Source organism: Amblyomma americanum, chromosome 2, assembly GCF_052857255.1.
Source record: "Amblyomma americanum isolate KBUSLIRL-KWMA chromosome 2, ASM5285725v1, whole genome shotgun sequence".
Taxonomy (NCBI): Eukaryota; Metazoa; Arthropoda; class Arachnida; order Ixodida; family Ixodidae; genus Amblyomma; species Amblyomma americanum.
The window spans coordinates 14,316,410-14,340,734 of NC_135498.1; the positions used below are offsets into that span (position 1 = coordinate 14,316,410).

General features: G+C 51.5%; 1 protein-coding gene across 1 annotated transcript in view; it reads left to right on the forward strand.

Annotated features, from left to right (window-relative positions):
* LOC144120617 (uncharacterized) overlaps nucleotides 1–23,968 on the forward strand; it is a 127,741-nt gene extending 103,773 nt beyond the window's left edge. Inside the window, exons 2-4 of the mRNA XM_077653214.1 lie at nucleotides 10,391–10,577; nucleotides 18,349–18,913; nucleotides 19,310–23,968. Of these exons, the coding sequence (XP_077509340.1) occupies nucleotides 10,391–10,577; nucleotides 18,349–18,913; nucleotides 19,310–20,090 (1,533 nt within the window). The 3' untranslated portion in view covers nucleotides 20,091–23,968. The remainder of the gene's footprint in view (nucleotides 1–10,390; nucleotides 10,578–18,348; nucleotides 18,914–19,309) is intronic.
* Nucleotides 23,969–24,325: the final 357 nt, after the last annotated feature.

A 24,325-nucleotide genomic window follows, 5' to 3' on the forward strand; every position in this document is an offset into this window, starting at 1 on the left:
GGCTTTGTTCGATTGCGTGCGTAAACACGGTCTCTGTGGGTCACTATTTCGAGATGGCACGCGTGCCCGCGCCACTCACATGATGTAATAGCCGTATTCGTCACAGTGCCGTCCGTAGAGCAAAGGGCGCACGCTTGCATCAGCGCTTGGCGCATTGTGTGCGCTTTCGACGCCGAGCCATTGTCCACTCGCTCGGTCAAACCTGATCTCGATTTGACCCTCGCAAAACTTGCCCGATTACTCAACGGGGCCGTTACCTGGACGCTCTCCATCTATGCGTTTGCGACAACCTCAAATCTGCCGACGCTCCAGATGTTCCCTTTTGAATGGAGGAGAATGGGCTTTGGGGGCCCGTCCCCAGCTGGGACTCTTAAAACGCTCCACACTTTGACGCGATCGTGCTCTAAGCGCTTTCAATAGCTTTCGCACACACGTGACCTGCTGGCTTGCGAAGCGGATCGAACGCTCCTTTCATACTTGACGGCCACCGAATGCGGTGTGCGCCTTTTTTAAAGGAGATGCGTAGAGAAAGAAGAAAGATGGCGGCGGTTGACGCGTGGCGCCACCTGGTTTGACCAAACTGTGACGCGGCTGCGCTCTTCGCCTTTTTTTTTTTTCAAACGGTTTCGTAATCGGGCAGGGTCTGAGCCGAATCGGGCCTGGGCGAGCGTTGGGCCGCGTCAAGCGTTGCGACTCAGGTGACAAAAGATTTACGCGATCACAAAGGATTATGCTTCGCACGCGTGTCTGTCTTTGTGCTCCGAATAGGAACGGGTAATCACGTGCCCCATGTTTGGTTTGCCGGTTTACTGGTGCTAGCCTGTCGGTACTCAATTGAAGACATCCTTGAAAGAAGTGCTGGGTGTCTTTGTGACGTAAGACGGTCCTCACTGGAATGTGGGTTAAGCTGCACGAAATAAAGGATGACACCTGGGACAGCAAAGCCCCACTGCTGTGCTTTAGAAAAATGCAAAAGAAGCCCGTGAAATGTGGTTCGCGATGGCGTCAAGTTCTTCGAGGCTGCGGGTCAGGACTGAATGTCAGATTTGGACAGATCTAGGTTAGTGCATTAACCGTTTAACGCCGAGTTCGCGAATTCGCGACACACCGTTTGTACGCCATTTACTCATTACTCCGTGGAGCTCGCATGACAACGTTTCATGCCAACGTGTTCTCAGTAGCCAGGGCTTTCCAATTTAAATGTTTAGCGTCACTCTGGGGGAGCTGTGTACAGAAAAAGTGGACGCGAATGTGTGACTTCAGCAAACGCCCAACAGTTTGTAGCCTCTCATTTTCTGACACGTTTTGCGGGAAAAAAAATACGAAGGCGTTGATTGGTTAAAAACATTGTTTACGACCTCTGGGCTTTCATGTTGGTTCGACGCCTTCCACTTGGTCTTTCGCACATCCGGGGCCAGCGGCACAAGATGGATCATGTGCTAATTTCCTCATTGGCGATATAACCATTTGTCAAATTTTATCGTCTCTAATTTTTGATGTTGCCGTTCGAACATGGCTACACGTTAGCTAGCACAAGGTAGAAATAATTATTTTTCTTTTAGTCCTTTGTAATTTGTGCATTAAAGGGTTAACTACTGAAGCCGCTTCGAACAACGTCACTCGATACGGGTGGACATGCCAAGTTGCTCCTCAGTCAACATTCAAAATCATACTAAATTATGTTCCTCTTAAAGCCTGCAAATGAAACTTGCAAGAAGGCATCTCCTTGCGAACATGAACGAAATCGTATCGTTTGTTTTCGTTCGAAAATTTGTGACTGTATCCCTTTAAGGCGACCGGTGTATAGCACCCTCTCCATCTACGCCTGCTTCTCTCACTCTCCTTGTCTTGAAAGTGTTGCTTAAATAAAACGCTGGTACGTATTTCCTCCTGCATCGGCCACCACCACAGCTCGGCGATGGGTCGCATTTCCGGCGTCAAATCGGTTTCGTCGGTCGTGTCGTGTTGTATGAGTTGTCTTGGAAGTAATCCGTTCTGCACGGTCGGGTCCGTTTCTTCCACTATAGGGGCGAGCCACGTGTGCGCTTACACGGCTGCGTCGAATTGGGCGGCGGCGGCGGTCTTCGCCTGCGTGCACCCATCACTGTGGCCGTCATCGTCACTGTTGCACGCTCGCGTGCATAATCGTCCCAGGGCACGACGAAAATGACTTCTTGTTCAACAGAGTTTGATATTAAAAAACAATCGCCCGTTACTCCATTTTTTTTTGTTCAGCTGCCTGTCGGCGCCTACTTCCCTGCGTCGTATGTATTTTCGTACTGCATGTGTGTTGTATCTGTTTCAGACTGTGTTCATGTAATCTTTTCGGTACCGACTTGATTTGCGTGAAACTTTACTTTCTGTTAAGAAGAGGCAAAGCTGCAACGAATAGGGAGGGCACAAAGAAAGACAACACACGCGCTAACTACTGCCAGTGTAATGCGGTTTATTTGAGCGCGCAATATTACCGAGGAGAAAAAAGATTGAAGACACCACGCGGTCACAGAGGGTTAATAAACAACAAAAATGGCCGTATTTGTTTTAGAGATACAGGAACTCAAGTGTTCATGTAAATCAGTCCCTTCTTCAAGCGCGTAATCGAAGTTGTGCTGACGCCCATCTCTCTCCTCGTGTGGATGACGGAGGCCTCGTATACTTCCCTGGCTGTTTTCTCTTCGGCCGGCAGTCTTTATAGTTCTTGCAGTGCATCTCCACATTGGTTCCAGTGTAAGTCCTCAGTGAATTTGCATGCTCGCACAAGCCGGTCATCGAGGCATCGTCCTGTGTGACTGACGTACTTGCGACCACACTTAACCAGTGCCTCATACACAACACCGCTGCCGCCGCCGTGGCTCAGTGGTTACGGCGCTCGGCTGCTGACCCGAAAGACGCGGGTGCGATCCCGGCCGCTGCGGTCGAATTTCGATGGAGGTGAAATGCAAGAGGCCCCCGTACTGTGCGATGTCAGTGCACGTTGAAGAACCACAGGTGGTCGAAATTTCCGGAGCCCTTCACTGCGGTGTCCCTCATAGCCTGAGTCGCTTTGGAACGTTAAACACCAATAAACCAAACCAAACAACACCGCTCTGGCGTTGTGCATAGCGGGTGTCATGTTTTGGGACGCATTACGGGCCTTTGACTTTTTTGCAATTCATTTTCGGCAATGTCCGCCCGCTATAAATCAGTGTACACCCTCGGTCTTGAGACGTAGATGTTCCAAACTTACGCCACTGCGGTGGCATGTGCTCATTTCTGTCCGAGCTTTTCTTGAAAGGCACGGGCGCTAAACACAAATTCGCATTTAAAATGCAGGGCTCGAACTTGTTTAGAGCCGTATCCGTTTTTTTTTTTCTTATCTGAGATTGCGTGAAGTGTCGCTACCCATGGTCTGTGCATCACTGAATAAGAGGCTGGTGAACGACCTCGCTGCGTGTTTGATACTGATGACTGCCTTGAAAAAACTTTTCTCAAAATAGCTGAATCACTGCGAAGGGTTTCGTACGTTGCATTCTTCTGTCGAGGTAACACGCTCGGTTTGTGGCTTGTGTACGGCGTACTGATTTAGCCGATATATCTACGAACACAAATGTGTACTGACTTTTTGGTGCCTGTTAAAGGGCACCATCCGGTCGACCTTAATGGGGAGCAGCCTTTCTTTTGGCTCTTAAGCGGTGCCAGCTGAGTAACTTTGCCGAACATCTTGTATGCTGTTATTACCAACCCCTGGAGTCGATTGTGCTAACTTCATTTTGCGCAGTCCTGCTCAATGAGAAGCGAAGGTGGGAATTATAACACAACGCAGCCATGCTTCATAGTCCTCGCTCCCCCCAGATCATGCTTTATTACTCAGGATAATGAATTCGTCCCCAAATGTTCTCTAATCTACTGCTGTTCACTGGAGTCAGTGCATAAATGCGTCCAGAAGGCTTAATGCAATAATCCTGCAACTAAGCGCAGAAATTTGTGCTACTGCAGCCACCTTGCCGTGAATGGAATGAGTACGCCTGCGAAGGAGAGCGATTGCGAATGAGCCGAAACGTCGCACGGCGCACGAAGGAGAACTGTCTCAAGGCCTATACCCTGGAGCAGTTGAGACAAACGGGGGAGCTAGGAGGACTTTTTCTCGGAGGTCAGGGTCGTAGACTCGATTCCCACGGGCCGCTTTTTGCGCGCCGGACAGCAGGTGTTCGGCGAGCAGTGCTGCCGCGGGCGCTGCGTTGCTAATTCCGGTCCCTATCCTTTATCTGCTTTTTCCTCCTCCGTACGTGACGACGCCCCGTCACTGGGTCGCGTGCAATTAATTAAGGCGGCTGCTCACCGGCCGTGGAGACGCCGCTCTCCTCTCTGTGAACGAGCCAATTGCGGCTGCTTTCAGCTGCTTCGTCATTGTTGCGTTGTAGTTATCCTCGCTGCTTTTGTCGTTTAGCCCATTGTTTATCGCGGTTGTTAAGGCGTAGCAGCTTATCTAGTTTTACTACTCGTTGAAGACAAACACATAGTTACGGAATGCTTAGAGTGGCGTGGCATAGCACCTCTCGTTTACTCTCTCGCTAGTTTTCAGTTTTTTTTTGTTCAGCCATCTGCGTTGTCTTCTCGCTGACCGTTCGCTATGGGGCGCATGACCGCTTTTTTTTTTTTGCTTCTGTTACTGGTGCGGCTGTACTGTGAAACGTCCTACTATCTCTTAATATATACTTAGACTGTCGACCCGCTTCCCATTTGGCCCTCCCCATTCCTTCATTTTAATTGAGATAAATTGGGATCGCTTTTCTTCTCCATTCCACATTCTACATTTGAAGTTTTATTCTTGCATCTTAAGGCCAATTATGCCAATTACAACAGTCCTGTACCGTTGTTTTTATCCCTTTCTGTTGTGGTTCGTGCTTTCTCGCCCACTTTGATTTTTTTTTTGAACTTCTACAGTTTGCTTTGACAAGGGAAGTGTCATTAACGACATGTGAGTATACTTTAGCTCTTTTAGCTCCTGCTTTAATGCGCGTTTGTTACCTCTTTAACAAAGCAATGAATAAGCTTCAAACTTCAAACTGAGCACAAGCCACTCCGAGACGTCTCTTAGTTGAGCCCTGCTTTGCCGCGTTACTTATTTCGCGAACTGTCTTTAAGCCCGGTTTTCCATTGCAACAACGCGGAGAGGATATATCTGATCAACGTTTAGTCTTGCAGGTCACTATGGTTCCCTGATAAAATCTATGCAGAGACAGGGCTAAAAAAGAAGAAAAATAAAAGATATTCAAGGGTGATCAATGTTATTAATACGAAGGGGACTGCGTTAGCATGTGGGCGCTCCTATTTCGTGAACGCTTTGTATGTCCGCAGGCTATTGTACACCAACAGTCTGCTAGAATCATCTCCAACAGAAATGTGGTAATCCTCCAGCTGTTCAGACTGGCGAAGCGGGCTAATTAAAGCTTTGTCTCTAAGCAGTGCGCGTTGGAGCTTTGCCGATGCAAAGAGCCCGTTGTGAGGAGCTGTGGGACGCAAGGCAGTGGAGACGAAAGGTTCACCTGTTCTTGTCATGCAACTTTTGTAATCATGACTAGACGTCCATTTCGTGCGGGTCACAGGCCGAAAATGAGCGGTGTCATTCAGGCACTCCCTTTCATCTTCAGAAAGGAACCGGTCTTTGATACGGATACCTGTCGCAACGCAACGGGCTTCAACGATCGACGAGAGGCGGGAAGGAGAACGAGCGAGGGAAGCTGCTAGCAAGACCCACCATACAGCAAAGGCTGGACTCCTTCGCAGAAATTCCGTGCAGTGCCCTGGAAGCTGCCTGTACAATCTGTGGTTTGTCCAACGAAGAGAGAGGACGATAACACATTCGCCAAAGAATTGCATCAACTCACTGTAATGTGCAAGTCTATCTATTGTCGCGTTTACACAAATACGACAGAATGCGGCATGAGTCGATTTTTCGAGAGAAAGAGCGGGTTTTAGAAGGAAATATGCCACTCGTCCTCTATAAAGCCCCTAGATAAGCTTTGCTCAGTCTTCCTCAATGTTTTTTTTTCCCCGTTTCCTTAAAAAAAAAGCACCCGAGTCGACTTCTGTCGCATTCATGTAAACGGGGCTTATGAGGCTTACTGCGGCTATTTTGTTTGAAAGCAACTAAGCGAAGGCAACTCGTTAAAATCCCTCGTCATTAAGTTAACCGCGAGCCAAAGAAGCCACCGTGATGCGACTGGCACATTTCGCCACGCGCTTATAGAGGCGATCATGTTTTGTCCACTGCTCGCAACCATTCGAGCGGAGTCCTCGCCTCGCAACAATCGCACGGCCCAAGAAACCGGCGGCGACGCGCCGAATAAAGCCGCGCAGGAAAGGGAAGCCGGTCGTCCTCCCAGCCGGAGAATTAACGTCAACAGCAACAACACAGGTAAAAAAAAAGGAGGCGACGACCAGAATGAAGCTGTGAGTCCGCAATCTCTTCCCGGGTTTCTGGTTCAAGGCTGTCTTCAGCGGCGCAAAAGTGGACAGAGCGCCGGCACCGCTACACACAGCGCAGAAAGAAGAAGCCTGGTCTCTTCGCTCTCCTCCTCTTTCCTTTCTTATAATACTGCAGACACACGCTCGCGGATGGCTTGTCCCGTAATAGCGGTGCCCGCGCGCGCGCGTGCTTCGGGCGGCGGAAAAGAAATTGAAGGGTTCCCCAGTGTCTGCCGCACTGGCGGGCTCTAGGCGCCGACGGGGAACAGCCTTTTGCTTTATGGCCAGGCGCCGTCCTGAGAGACGCTGTGGCCATCGCCGCTGGGCCATTTTGCTGTGGTTGGAACTTGGCAGTGCATGCGGCCTGCGCGACTCGTAATTGTCGTGACCCGCTCGGCAGGCTCTATAGTTTCTCTCCGTGAGTTTGCCTACGTGGCAAGAAGAGCCAGCGCTTAGACGCAGTCATGATTTTCCACGCACCGACAGCGACTTGAGTGGTTTACGTCATTTTCATGCGCTGCGACAACCGTTTCAGAGGGCGCTCTGGCCACATCTTTCTTATTTCAAGTTATATTGAGCGCGACTGTATGCGAGCATCTTGCTGTCTTTGTGGAGGGTGGCGGATTCGAGTATGATGTAAACGAATCAAGCATTGCTTGTATGCTGCTTGTTAACATCATGAACGACAGCAATAGGCTGCCTGTGAATCTTTGGTACGTAGACTTCGTGGAAAAAAAGAAAAAAACCGCGGTTATGTGTTATTCGTTGCACAAAGCAGGTGAAAGGCAATGCGGTACAACTTGCGGAGCGGGATAGACCGTTTTTTTCTTTCATTGCCGACGTCTGCATGCTCATTGTATGCACAGCAATTTGCCACGAACCTCCTATAAATTAGCACGCTTCGTTTAAGGTGTTCATTCTTTGTCTACTATATATACCATTTTACCTTGTATCTTTGTCTAATACCATAAAACGCTCAATTTTCGTCAAGTACCGAATACCTCATTTTTGAGCGTATGTCGTGGTCTTATAGACAGAGGATTCGGTTGATGGCTCCCAGCAGATTAACCCAAAATACCCAGCGAAAACTAGAAGACCAAATGAACCTTTCACCTGACTCGGGCTTGAACTCCGGCGTTTCACCGTGCCGGAACTATACAGCCGAAGCCGTTTCGGCTACAGAGCTTGTTCTTATCACTGGCGATCTATCCTCGCTGTCTTCGCATTCACCGGACGGCATTCCGCTACCTGCGTAGGCGGCGGGCGCACTTTCTCTTGCGGCCCCCTGAGCTTGCGCCATGCCGAGTATACGGCTGGCCACGCAGGAACGGTCTGGAGCGGCTTCTATCACGCTGCGCCGTACGACCATTAACCTGCTGCACCCCGGCGAGCGATCCCGGCCACAGTGCGAAGGTCTCCAGCCGCTCTTGTAGTGGATGCGGTCCCGAGGTCCTCCGTGCACCAGCAACGTCGCGGGGTCCAGTCGGATCGACGCAGCTCGGTGATGATGACGAAGATCGCCCACGCGCTATGGCTGTCCGGCCGAAGGTCACGTCTCTTGTGATGGAGTGTGCCAGACCGGCTCGTGCATTGTGCCCCGCGCGTAGTTATGCGAGCATATGGAAAGGACGACATTCCGAGCACGGCTCCTCTGCGCACCGCTCCCCCGAGCACTTCGTTTTCTCTCCCCCCACATCCCTCGGTCATGATGGAATGCGGTGCCGTATGCGCCTTGACCCTTGTCTCCAGCCAGTGCCGCCCCCTGAGGTCGATTGCCGTCTTCGTGGGGGGGGGGGGGGGGGGGGGGGGGGGGAGGTCGAGTCGTTGCGTAATATCTCTCACTATACCGCGCATGCTCCACACTATGTAGCACGGTTTGGGAATGACGTGTGGGTGAGCTGCTCGGCGTTCTCGCGTGTCCCTGTTGCTGTATCTCATATGCGTGCGTGCGCTCCTCATTCTATGAACAGAAACAGCGCCGCGAGGAGCTATTCTGGGCAGTCTTAAAAACTACTCCGCGTAGTTCGGGTTAGTGGTTGTAGCTTAAGTTAAGTAGCCGCTGGTTAAGAGACGCTGGAGCGGAGGGCCTCGGAAGCGGCATTGTGGGGCTCACCGTAGAATTCCATAAGCTCGAACTTGGCGTGTGCTTCAATCGTGCAGTCATAATTTTTTGTTGTTGTGGAAGGCTGAACCTAGCTCAACGCCAGGTGTTATATCATTTCGAATTTATTGCACATTAAGTGCTGGTACCTAATGTTGAACCTCATGGTGATAGATCCTGTTTCTATACAAATGTCTGGAAGAACTTGCTTAATTGCCGTTTCTTCTAGTTCTGCTTATCCGTTTCCCGGCATTGGCTGCTCGATTCTGCGCGGTACCTGTATTGAGTAGGTTAAATCACCAGATCATCACTGCCACGCAATCATCGACACATGAGACAACCTGAGATTGTAGTTGGGAGTTATTCGCTTTATCCCAGCTCGTCTGCCAGTTATTTTGCAGCAGGGAAAAAATAAACGGTCTCACCCGAACAGAAACGTTAACACTTCATATACTCTCATGCGAAGCCCGTGTTATGTCTGAATAAATTAACGAGAAAGTGAAAAGGAGACACAAGCGACCACCACAACTGCTTCAACAGATCTCCGATCACTAAGCATAGCAAGTACCACGGATTTCGGAGGCCAAGCAGGAAGCGCATCGACCGGGCGCATCACCAGACTAGACAGCGGTTCCCTGTGAAAGAGAACCCGCAGAGGCCCCTTTGGCCTCTTCACCCCCGCTCCCGGCTGCGGGCCGACGTGTGGTCATCGTTCGCGAGTACGGCCAGCCCGGAGCATTCCCTTCCTGGTGCACACCTTGCAAGCTCGCCTTCGGCGCTGGGTCGTTAGGGCGGCGTGCGTGAGAGAAGAGCTGCTCTTTCTTTGCTTGGGGCAAGAAAGATGAGGAAGGGAGGTGGCTACTATGCCTCCTCCTCTTCCTCTGAACTGCAGTTAGCCGTGGCTGGAGTGACCCAGAAAGGCTCCTACCCTTTGCCTATCCTTCCCTCTCCTTTCCGTCACCCTTTCCCGGCTTCCTCTTTTACAGCGGTTGTATGAAGCGGGTCGACACGCAGGCCGAGCCCTCCTGATGTGGGCATGAGCAAGAACGAGAAAGGGCCGTAGCAGAATACACGCGAGCCTAGATGCCACGCTGGAGATGCTGCGCCCGAAGAAACAATAACGCGAGTAGAGTGCGCGCCTCGGACGGTGCAGCAGGAAGAAGACAGAGGCGTGGAAAGCAGCTTGATGCCGCTCGTGAGCGAGAAACTCGGGCGAGGCTGTTGTGCTGAAGCAGCCATCGGCATCTCCCCAGCGGAGTACCTACATTGCAGAAGAATAGTTTGCGCCGCCGACTGTTCTGTCTGCGTGGACGCTCTTGAACAATCTGACGGTGCACCTAGCATGTCAGCTGAAATTAAAGCAGCGTTATCTGATGAGTGCCATCTTTGCCAACTAATCTCCAGTGTCGTAGTTTGGCCGATCTTTTGGTATTGAAGAAACTATGCGGCCCTTACTAGCGGCCCTTAAAGGGATCCTGAAATGGTTTAGATTTACATATTCTAGTGCAACATTCGAGTGTGTAGAGGTGGTCTTTGCTGATATTCGAGCCGAGTATTATTTCAGGTACCCTTTAATCCACGTTTTCGGCATACGTTATAACCGGCTTCAGTGAATGAAGCGGAGTGTCCACACTGATCTGACAAAGGTCAGCTTATAAGCATTCAAGCTGTGTTTATTCGCAGGAATGATTTTGGTTCTTAACTATCGATCTCTTCTAAACAGCACAGCTCTTTGCGGCTAAACCTCATGGTGCGCCTTGGAGTGGGACTATGATACCGAAAGTGCACTTTATGTCGTATACGTGTAGTCCCGGTGTGACGCCCGCCCTCTCCGTTGTGCAGGTGATGGTTGTGCTGGGCGAGTACATCGACGGCTTCTGGAGCCCGTGGCACGACATGGCCGTCGTGTGGCTGCGCCTGGCCCAGGGCTTCCTCTTTCCCCTGGTGCTGTGCGTCACTGACCGCCACCACTGGACGGCGCTCAAGAAGGCCCTGCAGCGGCGTTCGGCGTCGGCCGATTTCACTGGAGGTGAGGCAGGACACGATTTAAGACCAACCGATATATGAGACACAATTCCTGCGGGGTAAATGGCATTAGCGTCTCAAGATGACGCTAGCGAAAAACTGACCAGTGAGGTACCATACGGAACATATGAGAAGGGATGCTGATGCTCTCCAGAGTTTTTTAACCTTGCCGCTTGTGCGAAATTCCGCATCGAAATCCGGCCATTACGCATGACCAGTTTCTGGAGGTTAACAGAAGCTGGTGCCGCCTGTGCACTATACTGCAGCTCCCTGCACCTTTACTTTCTCCGTCATATCCATGTTCAGAACAGCCTCGCGAAGTTCATCTGAATGCCGCATGTGGCGCGATAATTCGTTAACCACCAATGCTTGACCCAATGAAAGCATCGGATTTTGGTCATGGGTCATGGGTGGGTTTCGCGACTGGTATGATTGAGTACCTCTGGGCATACTATGTACACAACCACCGATAATTTTTCACGCGACCCACGAGGGCTTGGTAGTGGTCGCTGTGGAAGTGGGAGGCGGAAAGTGTGGGAGCTTTTGTGCCCGCAAGATTTGCTGCGTTGCTTGACATATGCCTTTTCAGGTCGCGTGTACACTGGACACTATATTGAAATAACGGAGATGCATATTGCACAAACATGAAGCGAACCAGCGTCCTTGCATGTTAAGATCCACTCTGAGGAAAAAATAAGCAAAATAGCCGTCAAAGCGGCACTTCGTCGTAAAAGCTTCACTGCTCATTTCGCGCACTGTCGAAAGCTGCTGACGAAAGAACGTTCTTCGATCTGTGGCGTCTACTGTGAACGTTTTCGTGGTTTTCTAGGCAGCATGACAGCGGAAATAGCGTCACTTTGCAAGTGTACTATATACCTGTTATTCTAAGTGCAGGACCATCGCCTGCTTCTACCAAAACGAAGCCAGACTAAAACTAGAGCACCCTCTCACCGCTGTCAGAACGTTCTAATTTACACGCATGTAAAGATATAGACGCGATAAACGCTTCTAGGGACTTTTTTTTTTTCGGCTGGCGAAACAAAAAGGCAGTGTCAACGGCGTCGTAGATGACATAACATTTCAGCCAGGTCCGTGGCTTTAAGAAACTTCTTTGTTGACGTCTGGTAAAAGACAGTCACCATGGCATCCCATGTGACCATTTTTCCAGTCCACTTTTAAACTTTTGTCCCGTGAGTTCTTTGTCTCCCTACGGAATACAATCCATTCACCGTCGTCATCATGACGTCGACCCATGACTTCATCGAGTCTCACGACAGACCTTATGGTCTACAATGCTCCAGATTCGTGTCAACCACAATGATCCTTGTCCCCGACCCCGTAGGAATGCACGCCCTCTTCCGCATTTCCATGAGCCGTTATGCGGTCGGCTCCACGCGTCATCTCTTCAAAGCTGCAGACGCAACCCGGATGTCCTCCGCAACGCACAACATCGGGTGTCACAATGGTAACGGCATAGCGATGACTCTTCGAGAGATCTCGCAGAGTTCCGTTCCTTAGCATCGCGCGTCTTCCTCGCAGTCATCACTCGTATAAAAAACTGCGCTTCCCGTCTCCCACTCGCCGTGGGCAATCCAGGAGCTCCCACACGGCCGACCAGTCCTCGCTTGCCGAACGAACGCACGCACATACATCCACACGGTAGCTGCAGCAGCAACTAGTGGCGCTGTCGGCGCGCCCTCCGGGTCCCTCATCGCGGCTGCATTTGTTCCCCCTTTTTCTCATGCCCGTCTGTCTGTCTCTCTCTCGATGAGGTTGTTGTTCCGGCCGATCGCCCATTGTGCCATTGTCCGCGCGGATAGCGGGCCGCGAAAGCCAAGAAGGGGGGGGGGGGGGGGAGGAGGTCTCCTTGTCCTCCCTGGAACCCCCTGTATGCACAGACGGCGGTCGAGGGTGCGTAGCACTTCCATCTCGTCGTCCCCGCTCCACTACAGCGACAAGCTGAGCAGCCTGCCGCACCGCTCGGCCACTGTCCGGAACCAGTCGCGGCGGCCGAGCGTGGGGTTGGGCTGCTTCTGTTCCGGCTGGTAGACAGCGGGACCGCGGCGCTCTTGATCGGGAAGGCCACGCGGGCGCGAATCGCCGCTGCATGTCTTCCAGTGCGTGGATCAACTGTAGCCGAGCTCCTTCTCCTCTACGTCTTCCTTCTCTCCCTTCTCGCTGGCGCAACGCGGCGGCGCGTTCACCTTCGCCGTCGTCGGAAGAGGCCGGAACGGCCTGGCAGCTTCTCCAACGGCGCGGACCGTTGCTCGTTTGTTGGCCGTCGCCGCGTTCGCTTTCTTCCGCGAGGCCGTCTGAGTGGAGGGCGTGTTGCTTCTCCTTCCCTCCTCCTCCTCCTCCTCCTCCCTCTTTGGCAGAGGATGAGGGCGAGACCCTTGTTGTGGCGGAAGCGAGGAGCGGTTGACGAGTCGAAGTAGCGGAAAAGACGTGAGCCGATTGTTCGACGCGCGTTTCCTGCTCTTTTTCCCTTTAGCGCTTAGTCCGTGCGTGTCTGGCGTTGGACTGCGGGCGTCATTTTGGACTGTTCCGCTGTCGAGGGGAGGAGGCAGCCTGTCAAGGAGGAAAAAGAGGGTGCTTAAAGAAACAGGCGCGCATGCTCATCATCTCGCTTGTTCGCGCGAAACACGCCAGAGCGCGAATCTCTGACGCGAATCGAAGACCCAAAGCACGCTTGGGGATCAGAATTGGGAGTGACGATCTCATTCACGCAGAGATACGGACGAAAATGGGGGGAAATGTGACAGTTTCTCACGCAGCGGCTATAGAGCTACCTGACCGTTCCAGGAAGGAAGGACCCGAAAACACGGGGAAGGACGAGACGTGAAAATGGGAGCGAGAAAATGAAGGGAACGTCAAGGCGGTAATACGCGTAGCGCATGTAGCTTTCACCTTCGCAAAAAGCACAAATGCACATCACGCAGTGGTATAGAGAGCAGGAAATGGCGCATTGGGTACGCAAGTGTTTCGCAAATGCAGCAGTTGTAGCACGCTTGCCACAGCATGATTTCAGGGTTCGAAGCGTTTTGCAGTGGGCGCCGCCCACTTGATTCTTTAGAATTTTGGCTGAGAAAAGTTGCCAGGGCTTGCCTACTGCATGCTCCCTCCTCTCTCCCTGGAAAAAAGATTACCATGGACAATGACGAGGACTGCAGTAACGGCGCCTTTGTGTGCTCTTGTAGTTTGTTTGTTTCGCAGTCTTCTGATCTCATTTATGAGAAAGCCTATTTGAAAATGTCCTGCATACGACAGCTGCTGTACTGGCTATGGCGGCTCTAAAAGTTCCCAGTTCGTTCTCAACTGTCATGAGGGAGTGAGCGGGAGGGCTCAATGATACTCATCTCTCTTGTACACGCCTATGCCATCCCAAGACGAATGCGTCCTTTCACAGGTGCGAAGCAGCACAGGTAATCGGCCCAATATTGCAACAGGATGGTTCCATCCTGGTCCTTTGTTGGACCTGCCTTTGCCAATACGATTCCATTATTGGGCCAATTATACCCGTGCTGCTTGGGTAGCTAGGATAACGCGACCGAAGGTAGCACGTTTTCATAAGATCCCCCTCCATCTCCACTCACATAGAGGACTTACGGCCTAGGCCTACGTGGATGAACTTCGCCATGACCCGCTTGTAAACGCAAAGAGTTCTGGGCTATGGTATTGCGCGACGGCGAAGACGCAGTCACACAACTATCGTTAGAAAATGCCAAAATATCTACCAGTGGTCATTAAGGATTGCGGACAACTTCGAATAAGCTGCGGTGCGACTTGTCTCGCCTGTTACATGCGCATTCGACCCTTGGCCTTGGGGAACGACGTCCAAGGCAGACTCCCAAGGAGGAATATGTAGAGTGAGGAGTTCATCTCTTAGCCCAATCGAGGTTGCAAGACAATTGAAATCTGCTAGCTGTCCGTATTCTGAGCTCCAACCTATTCATCGCTGCTTACAGGCCACCAGAGGCTTGAGCAATGACGCGATCGAACGATCAAAAAGGTCTGTCGCCCGCAGCTAAGACCGCGGTGCGATCTCTGAGCCTCCGAATAACGTATTTACCTTTGTCTCATCGGTCTCACGCTGCTCACACCGCCGCGAGGCCCGGCCACCTGGCGCGTAAAAACTTCGCAAGCCGCCGGTTGCTTCATGCGGCCAAACGCGCTGGCAGCAGCGGCCAGGGCACACAAAGGGCCCTCCGCATGTCGCTTTCGCCCCTCGGAAGTGGCGGAGTGTAAGCAAATTGAGATGGTAATTACTGCGCCCTCGCCCCAGCCCGCTGCCGTCTTCCCTTTCGACGCCACACCCTCGTCGAGGGCCACAATGGAGCAGCGGAGGGAGGTCGCCCCGCTGCTGCTCCGGTGGAAAGCTCCTCGACTCGCCGGCGCGCCTGGCCACCTTGAGTGCTCGCCTGTGCGTGAACGGCCACGCTGTAGCGCGCATGCGCGCCAAGAGGCCGTTTTTCAGTGTGCCCTGACGACAGCCAGAGGCCTTGGCACGCGACGAGTCCGAGTACTACTGAAGGCTTGTGCCTGTACGACTCCTCAGCTGGCAACCTCACGTCCCGCCTGTACTTTCTGGCCTTATCTGGAACTTTATGTTGAATGCCCGATACGAAAGGCGGCCACTGTCATCATCATCATCCCCTGCTCCTGTATGCGCGTTGTGTTACCAGCGGGTCCACGGCTGTTCGTTGATCCTGCTCCTCTTGCAGTCGTCTGGCAGAAACGACAATGATCGCCGTTTGCATGAGGCTGCCGTGAAATTAGGGGGAGGGGGGTGCGGGAGGTGGGAGAGGCCTCAGTGACGCCCAAAGCCCCTTCCGCAAGTTTTCACGAACCATGCGAAATTCGGATGCTAGAATAAAGAGAGGTTTGCAACTTCAACTCAGACGCGCCGGAAAGCGGATTCTTTTAACTACAGCTGCCAGGACGTCGTTTTGTTGTTTGCTTGTAGCAACTCCAGTCGGTCCGTCGTTGTTGCTCTCACGCTCTTTCCAAGCGCCCGAGAGAGGAAGGCAGGCACTTAATCTTAAATAACTGCCACCATCGTTTCCTCACCATTGTCTTCTCTCTCACTCTTGAGATAAAGCACCGGTGTTTCAGTTCCTCGTAACGAACAAGTGTTGTCCAACCGAAACGGAAGCACTGCACTGGGAGATCGAAATCGCTTGCCTGCCATATTAGAGTGCGGGCGTGCATAAAACACCGTGTATACATTTATACATATGTGCATACGTACTCGTACAAATGTCCTCTCCTCTCGACATGCGTGCGCGTACATTGCAAGGCCGGCGTGATCGCCGTCGGCTCCGGCGCCGCGTTCCGTGACCGGCGGCGAAAAATAGCACCGGTATCGCTGGGCGCCATTTTGATCCTATCGGCGCTCCTTTGCTGCTTGCCCGCCGCTAAATAGGATCCACGGCAGCCGGCAGAGGCCGTATCGTTGTCGGCTGCACCGAAAGACACGCGCTGCTATTGGCGGAGACGACAGAGGAGGAGGAGCGAGCAGGAAGAACGTGACTGTATGCTGAAGGAGTCCGGGATATAGCGGCGAAGAACTCAGGGGGATGGCTTTCTTCCTCCACGTTACTATATTCGTGTACGTTGCCCGGGATAGCCGAAATATTGAATTTGTCGGGGGAGCTGTTAGGAGCGTTTCGGAAACCCCACCTCCAGCCCGTCACGACACTCGTTCACGGCCGACACGCTTGCGATGGGTAGACGCCGCACCGCGAAGTTTCTTGGGGGGCCTCGCGCAAATTACACAAATTAACTAGTAGGAGGAGGAAGAAAAACTTTTATTTTTAGTTAACTAACAACCTTTCTAAGCGCGCAGAAAGAAGCATTGCTGATGAGCTGTTATACTATATGCGTAGCCATAAAATCTCTGCTTCAGTGTTCACTATCATCATCATCAGCATAGCTACGCCCACTGCAAGACAAATGTCTCTCCCGTGTCTCTCCAATTAACCCTGTCCTTTGCCAGCTGCGGGGAACTGCGGCCACCCTGTCCGCGCAAACTTCCGAGTTAGACAGGCAGAGCGGTACTGTTGGTCTAAAAATTAATATGCTGCAGTGTTAGCACGCATTAAAAGCTTTGTGAGAAGAGTCTTCGCAAGTGATTCGTTTCCCTTATCATTGTTTCGTTTTCTTTTTGAGCACTTTCCGTGGGCGAAGCATCAGCTCTTTCTAAGTCTTTTAACGGGTTTCTTGCAGGTGGCTTTCAGAGACATGTAGCGTGGAGCCTACTGCCGAGGTCCCCACGAGCTGGCCAGACACACAAACGCGACAAACCTGCGATTTCCGCTTTCTTTTCTGACTGGCTCACTTATGCTAAGTTGACGCAATTAAATTCTCCTAATCGCATCGCACGCGAGGGAGAACGGGGCTCATCAGGGGGTCTTGCGCAAATTACTTATCAAGGGCGGGGCATCAGGACAGTGCGTCTGGAGCTCGATGCTCGCGCATGCCAATTAGAGCAGCTGGCAGTCTGCCCCGCTCCAGTCGACTGTTGCGTCTAATGGCGACTAATTGGAGACTCGAGACAATGTAGTCCATTGCAGACAACCTTGTTTGTTTCATGGTAGATCTTAGCTACAATGTGCAGATGTTATGTCATTGCAGAGAAAGTGCAGTGCATGGGCGATGCGGTATACGGCTCGGTCATCGTCATAAACTGGCATTGTGCCCTGTGCTATCTTCTGATGAAGTGCAGGATTCTCCTTCCAAGCATCTCGCCCTTCGTAGATGGAAGCTTTAACTATATCATGCTACGTATTACAGCTAGATATGGTCTGCGGGAGCTGTAGCCCAAGAGTAGATGCTCGATTTTCCGCGCTACTGGAACCGCATTGCGGCGTCGAAGACTGGGGTAGAGGAAGAGCCGACCGTTGACTGTGTAACCCCAGGGTGGACATCGGCAAAAGTCTCCGAGTCGTATAATCTGAGATTTCACGCCCAGTCCCCCTACCCTCCCCTCTTATCCACCCAGTACATCATCATCATCATTATCATCAGCCTGATTACGCTCACTGTAGGGCAAAGGCGTCTCCCATGTCTCTCCAATTAACCGTGTATTTTGCCAGATATGCGCCCACCGTATGCCCGCAAACATTTTAATCTCATCCACCCACCTAACTTTCTTCCGCCACCCTGCTACATTTGCATTCTCTTGGAATCCACTCCGTTACCCTTGAGGATCGGCGATTATCTTACCTTCGCATTACATGCCCCGTGCAACTCACATCTATAAGGAGGCTGGACAGTTTTCTCTTTCTAGCTTCAAGAGCTTCTACGACTCTGTTAGTGGCGCATGTAACAAGCATCATCAAGCTCAAGGCACTAGGTTCCTCTATTGTGAGTTATGATTAGGAAGGTGTCTATGCATGGGGTTGATTTTACCGCCTCGTGTTCTGTGACGCGCGCCACAATGTAAATATACGCAGGCGTTCTTAGAATTCGCTGTTGAGAACGAAGCCTGTGTTATGGCTGAGTGTTGGTCCGCATTTTCTTCGTGTTTGTATTGTTGCACTCCATGTTCCTAAGTCGGAAAATAGTAATCATTGTATTCTTGCACTATGTCTACGCATGCCCATGTATAACCGCTTCTGCATACGCTGTCAAGTTGTTGGCCATTCGCTGCAAGGGTACATACATGAACCGGCGTGTATTCTTATTGTCCAGGTTCACTGAAAACCTCACTATAAAACACTACGCCATGCCTTTTCTTCCTAAACCGTTTGCACTCGCTTTTTCTCCTCACGCAGCTGACGACAACCGATACCGGCTGTACCCGGGCGACACCAAGAGCTACATCAAGCACCTGGGTCCCGTGGCGCCCATCGGCATCGTCACCAACTACAAACGCTCGTCGGCCAACTACGGCCGCGTGGCCAAGACCCGAACGGGTCGGTCGAGCTCGTCGCGAGCGAGCGACCGACCCCGGCTGCCGGGGCTGCCACCGCCCAAGTACCTGGTGCCGGGCATCTACAACGTCGACTGCGTGCTCGACAAAGCGGCCTACCTGCGCAGCTGCGCCGTTCAGCTGCAGCACCAGCAGCACCTGCAGCAGCAGCATCTCCAACAGCAGCAGGGCTCGGACAGTCCGGGGCCTCTCAAGAAGAGGCCCCTGGAAGACGCCGGCAGCTGCTGTTCCATCGACTCGGCCATAAAGGTCCACATCCCAGCCGTCGACTACGACTCCGAGAGGACACGCACGGACGACGGCGACCGGCGCCAGGTGGCGATCTTGCAAGAGGAGCTACCGGCTTGGATGCAGAGCCAAGAAGAAGACCACATCTACGCGACGCTGTCGGACACGCTCAGCCTCAGGTACGGGTATTTCTTATCGAGTTATTTGGTGCGGTAAGATGAAGAGAGACACTTGAAATTATAAAACGGAATGAGATTGTTAAACTTTCGGTTGAGTGTTATGTGTATTGGCATTTGCATATGGTCAAGGAGAGATGGTGTTCTGAATGAGACCAAGGAAATCGTCATATTTTTTTTTTGCGAGGAATATGCGATAAAGGAATAAATTGGGGTGTTGCGAAAGGTAAGGCACTTTAGGCTATTTCAGGGCCGCAATATAATATCGAAATATATCTGCATCAAATGGACGTTTCTGAACCATGCTGTGTGCGAACAGTTAGAACAAATACCTCAACTTGGATCGGTTATTAATTGTAAACAGATACGTAACAGAAAGCTTTTTTTTTATTACTGCAGGTCAACCGTGGCTGGAGAAAGCTGTGCCACGCTCAGCGCCCCCGAGGAGGAGTCCGACTCCGACGACGCTGGCTCCTTCACGACGGACGCCAACGACGACTTCGAGTTCCACGACACCCGGCCATGTGGCGGCGAAGTCCGCATGCGACCTTCGAACGCCTCGGACGTCGCCTACGCGGCGTACGGCGTGGTCCAACACCAGTCCGAGAGCGGAGGCTACGGTCGCATTCAGAAGCCCGTAGATCCGCCGCCGTACCAGGAGCCCTGTAACATAGCAGGCTCCCGAAATGCATCGTACTCTATGAACGACCTGGACCTCATCGACAAGATGGAGGACGGCGATGACCATGCGGATGACGGCTTCCGCGCCCCCTGGAGGCAACCTAGGAGCGAGTCGCTCATGTCTCTCTACAACCCTCCCGCCGAACAGGAACCTCAGATCGCCGACGACGTCTTGGCCAAAGATCCGGGCGTCGCCAGCGACCCTTACAGTCTGGGCCAGAAAGTCATGGAGGCCATCATGAAGAACGGCCGGTCGTCTTTCGTCATCCGCAGGAACTACGTACGCAAGGCCAAGAAGAGGATTGGCCTCAAGAAGCATAAGCTTGTCTTCGACTGCGAAGGCGTCGACGACGGTTTCACGGCCGTCCGAAGGTTCCCATTTCAGCAGCACCGCCTGGGAGGTATCAACGCCATTCGCAGGATTGGCAGTCCCACGAGCCAGTGGCATGTGCCCGTGGGACCTGCTGGAAGGCTTACGGTCATCTCCGAGTTTATCTAGGTGTACATATATATATGATGATGTTGCCTCGTTTGGCTCTTGGAAGAGAGATGTGTATGCTACGCCACAAGTGGAACTAACCCATCCTGTACATAACGTTGGTGCAACGCGCACACCCTGTCGTTTTGAAAGTGTCAAACAAAGCGCTCCCTTTCCCATCCCCTTCCTGGCGCTTTTATTTGGGATGTGCCTCAGGATTATCTGCCAGGCCCGACGCATGAGGTTCGTCATGTGCTCCTTGCTGTATGGCAAATGCGTGGACTATTTTTTGTGCGCACAGTGGTCTTGAAAGTTGTGCCTTGTGTCACCAGCGGGCCGGAAGATGCCGCTGTTATGGACGATTGACGATCGTGGGATACTGCAGTGTAGTTATTTCTGCAGGACCGAAAACGAGAAATGGAACGTCACCCTATACGTGCAAACAAATTTCGTCTTTAAGAAAGAAGTTGGAAACAGCTTACGGGCAGTCTTCCATGGTGTGGAAGCAGCATTTCGTAGTGATATAGCGAGTATTTGTTTGATGCTGCCTTAGATAAAATGAGTCCGCTCAAATGAGGTGGATTATCGCATTGAGCCATCTTCTCTCCTACGCTTTCGTCCGGCAATCTATAAATAAACACCGCGATATTTCTTATTCAATCCGATAATTATTAATGGTGATGAACAGTAATTATATATAACTTGGTTTTCGCCATCTACAGTAGGTATACTGTAGTTTTGCTGGTTTTGCTGGTGCCCAGAGACTCGATAGCTGTTAATAGTTTAACTTAGTTACACTCTCTCCAAGACTACGTTATTGCTTGCGTGAACCAGATGTGAATGCACTGCAGTCACCGGCTACGGGAGGTACAAAGCTTTCAGCGTAGTTCCACTAATGAGTTATGTGAAGAGAGTGAATCAACTGACATCTTCGCGAAGAAAAACTCTGTACCTGTTCTCCTTTGACATATGACTGCCATAGAAGTTCTCGTTACGAGTTGTCAGCGTGTCGTCTCTTGCTGTTTTTTTGTGCCTAGCGCTTAACTGCAGTTTGGTCTGTGCGAAGTGCCTGATTAACAGAGGACGAGCGGTGCTTCGAATTCGTAAGGTCAGGACTTGGTGTTGCGCTGCGTGTTTAGTCACTGTTAGAATAGTCTGTTGGAAACAGTCTTCGTTGGAGTGAACATCATTTTTTTCCCGCCTTTGTTGGAGAAGATGTGCAAGAACACAAATATTACACCCGCCAACCCATTGTTTACTGCCGTTACACGCCCTGACTTTGTTTGTGTATACGTGCGCTCTAACTACCGAACAAACCGCACGCACTTGTACAACGCTACGTCGGTTTGAGGCAAAGGCAAGGCCAGAATCTGGCCTGCACAATTTTCCTTGTGACTTGGCGGTCATCGAGTGAGTGACGAAACCGCAATAAAGGGCCAAATCGCGCTCTGTAGGGGGCAGCTATATACGTAGAGATAACCGCGCCCAATAATGGGATAATTGTTTTACGGTAGGTGTTGTGTACAGGGCTTCCTTCATTCCGCAGTCTGTCTAAATTGAAACAAACACAGAGAAAGAAAAGATATGTGGAGCTTACCTTCGGTCGGGCAACTCGCGGCGTGGCTTCCTATAGTTGCGCCACTGAGACTACGACTTTGCGGTGGAAAGCGTTTGGGCCGCAAAGAAGCTCGAAACCGGCGAGCGTCGTGATGAGGAAGACCACGAAGAGACTAACCCAATACGTTTACGCATAAAATTTTCATCATCCCCAGTTTTGTGTAACTGAAAAAGAAAGATAGAAAGAATAGGTTTCTATAATTCTTCGCTTCCTATACGAGTAACAAATTCAGCCATCACTGTAAATAGACACTCATCGCGACCTGAACAGCGCATGCGCGCTTGCGCCGCTTACTCATTGTCACGCAGTGCCTGTGGAAGCGCACGCGGGGTTAACGCCCGTGCGTCCAGCGTACAAGTGTGTTTTACTTATCTACTAACGAATCGTTTGCGACAGCACACTCGCCCGAATGATGTAATCTGTGGAGTGTTAGCGCGCGTCTGATCCGGCAGCGGGGAGGGATTCAACCCCGCCCCGACAACATGCGCAGGAGAAGTCTATTTTCGTGCTCTGTGCGAGGCTGCTTTCGGTTATCGCGGCATCGGACAGTCACGTGGTCGAACCCGCACTTCACAGCCAAACAGCGCACTGTTCCCACGACCCCCACCCCTCTTTCGCGCGTCAGCCCTCCTCGGGACAGGTGACCTCGGCCTTGGCAGAGGAGACGGTGGTGTCTTGCGTCTGACAATCATTTCAATTCAAATTTTCAATGCCACAAACATTGTTTGCTCTTAGCAGGACAACTTAACGGCAGACGTGGACGTAGAGGCGCTTTTCGTAGCCTCGGCAAAAATTTCGCGTTTTTTTTTCTTGAAATCTCCGCTGTTTACCTAGAAATAAAACGAAAGCTGAGCATGATTTGTTAAAAAACTAAGGTGAAACATCGCATTCAGTATAGGCTGTGCAACGAGGCTGTTGTATAAGGTTACAGTCGTCCGCCTCAAGACGCCAACGGCTGCCGCCCTGGCAACGCAGCTTATATGCTGAGCTCAATGAATTCTATAGTCGGATACAACTCAAGAACGAAGCGGCTTTTCACCATCTTAAGACCCCCTTCCAGCCAATGGCGTCGGCGGATTCTCCTGAGCATGCTAGCGTGACAATGCAGGGAGTGGTGGATGAAAGGGCATAGCCCCTCCCTCCGCGGTCAGCGATAGTCTCCTCCCTGCATTGTCACGCTAGCAGGGTTCATGAGAATCGGCCGACGCCATTGGCTGGAAGAGGGTCCTTTGTCGGGCAAAAGCTGTTTCGTTCTTGAGTTGTATCCGGCTACAGTACAGCGTACGACCACGCCTATCTACTTCCATCTCTCAGGTATTCGAAAATTCGCGTTCCTTCAAACAAAATTTTAACAGGCAACTAGTAGTGGCTCGCTAGTAGACGATGTGCAGTACGTGCTCGTACATTTGGCACTGATTAATCAACGCTGTTGTCGCCCACTGCTCAGCCAATCATCGAGTCTGCCCTGTCGCGCAGGCCGGAATGTTTGTGTAGTTCGTGTTTTATTTTTCTTTAACGAAGCAGGTACTACTGCGGCCGAAGTGATCGCGCCGCCGTCATTACTCTGTCTGCAAAGGGGAAGCCAGTCCGAAGGCACTGATTGAACCGACCGTCGATGGGGCGGAGTCGTCTCGTCGCCACGTCGACCGACCGACGCGTTCACGGACGACTGGCTCGGGCCTTCGAACAATGGCATCCGTGAACGCGCGTCCGACTGCTTCGCCTCCGCGCTCGTCTGCGCTTCCGAAGTCCTGTGCCCACACCCCCTCTTCCCTTCCTCCAACTCACACAAACATACAAACACGCGCGCGCGCATTTCATTGCGCTAACGAACTCCCGGTAGGACTGCTTCCCTCTCCCCTTCAACCTCCTTCTTTTTCCAACCACCCGTGTGCGGTATGTGTGGCCCTGTGCACAGTGCAGACAACACGCCACAGCTCCACCGAGTGCTTGTGCTTCGACTGCCACGCAGACGTCGACCAACGTGACAATGACACTTGTGTTTGTTTTTCTTTTTCGCTCTCACGTGGATTTTTAATATATTCTTCGACACTGGTTGGTTCCTCGAGTTTCTGTGGAGACGATTTTATGCTTTTTCTTTCCTACCACTTGCTCTCCCTCTTTTTTTTTTTTTCACTCCGTTTTGTTGACGCACCGGTGTGGATGTGTGTCGTTTTGCGAAGTCCCCCGTCTCCTTCCCTTTAAGCCACCAGCCGCCCGAAGGAGACACGCACTTGTTGTTGCTGCGAGACAATGAATAAATGGCGACCTCGTGTGAGAACCCTTGCGTCTGTGGTTCTTTCAGGTGACGTAGTGTTATTTATTTATTTATTTATTCATTTATTTATTTATTTACAGTATATTGTACGCTGAGATCAGCTTACAGGTACATGCAACGTGAAAAGAAGCATGAAAATGAAAAACAACTGCGCACACAAAAAAAACACCAAAACATTCGCTGCACTGGAGGGAATTTGCAGAACACCAGACTTCAGTGATGTGCACGTGAAATCAAGCCGTCACTTGAGAAACATTAATGGTCACAATGGGAGACTCTCCGGACTCTATATGTATACTCGATTCCAGCCTCTCCAATTCCGCACTTTAACGTCGCCGAACACCAGCAAAAACTTTTGAA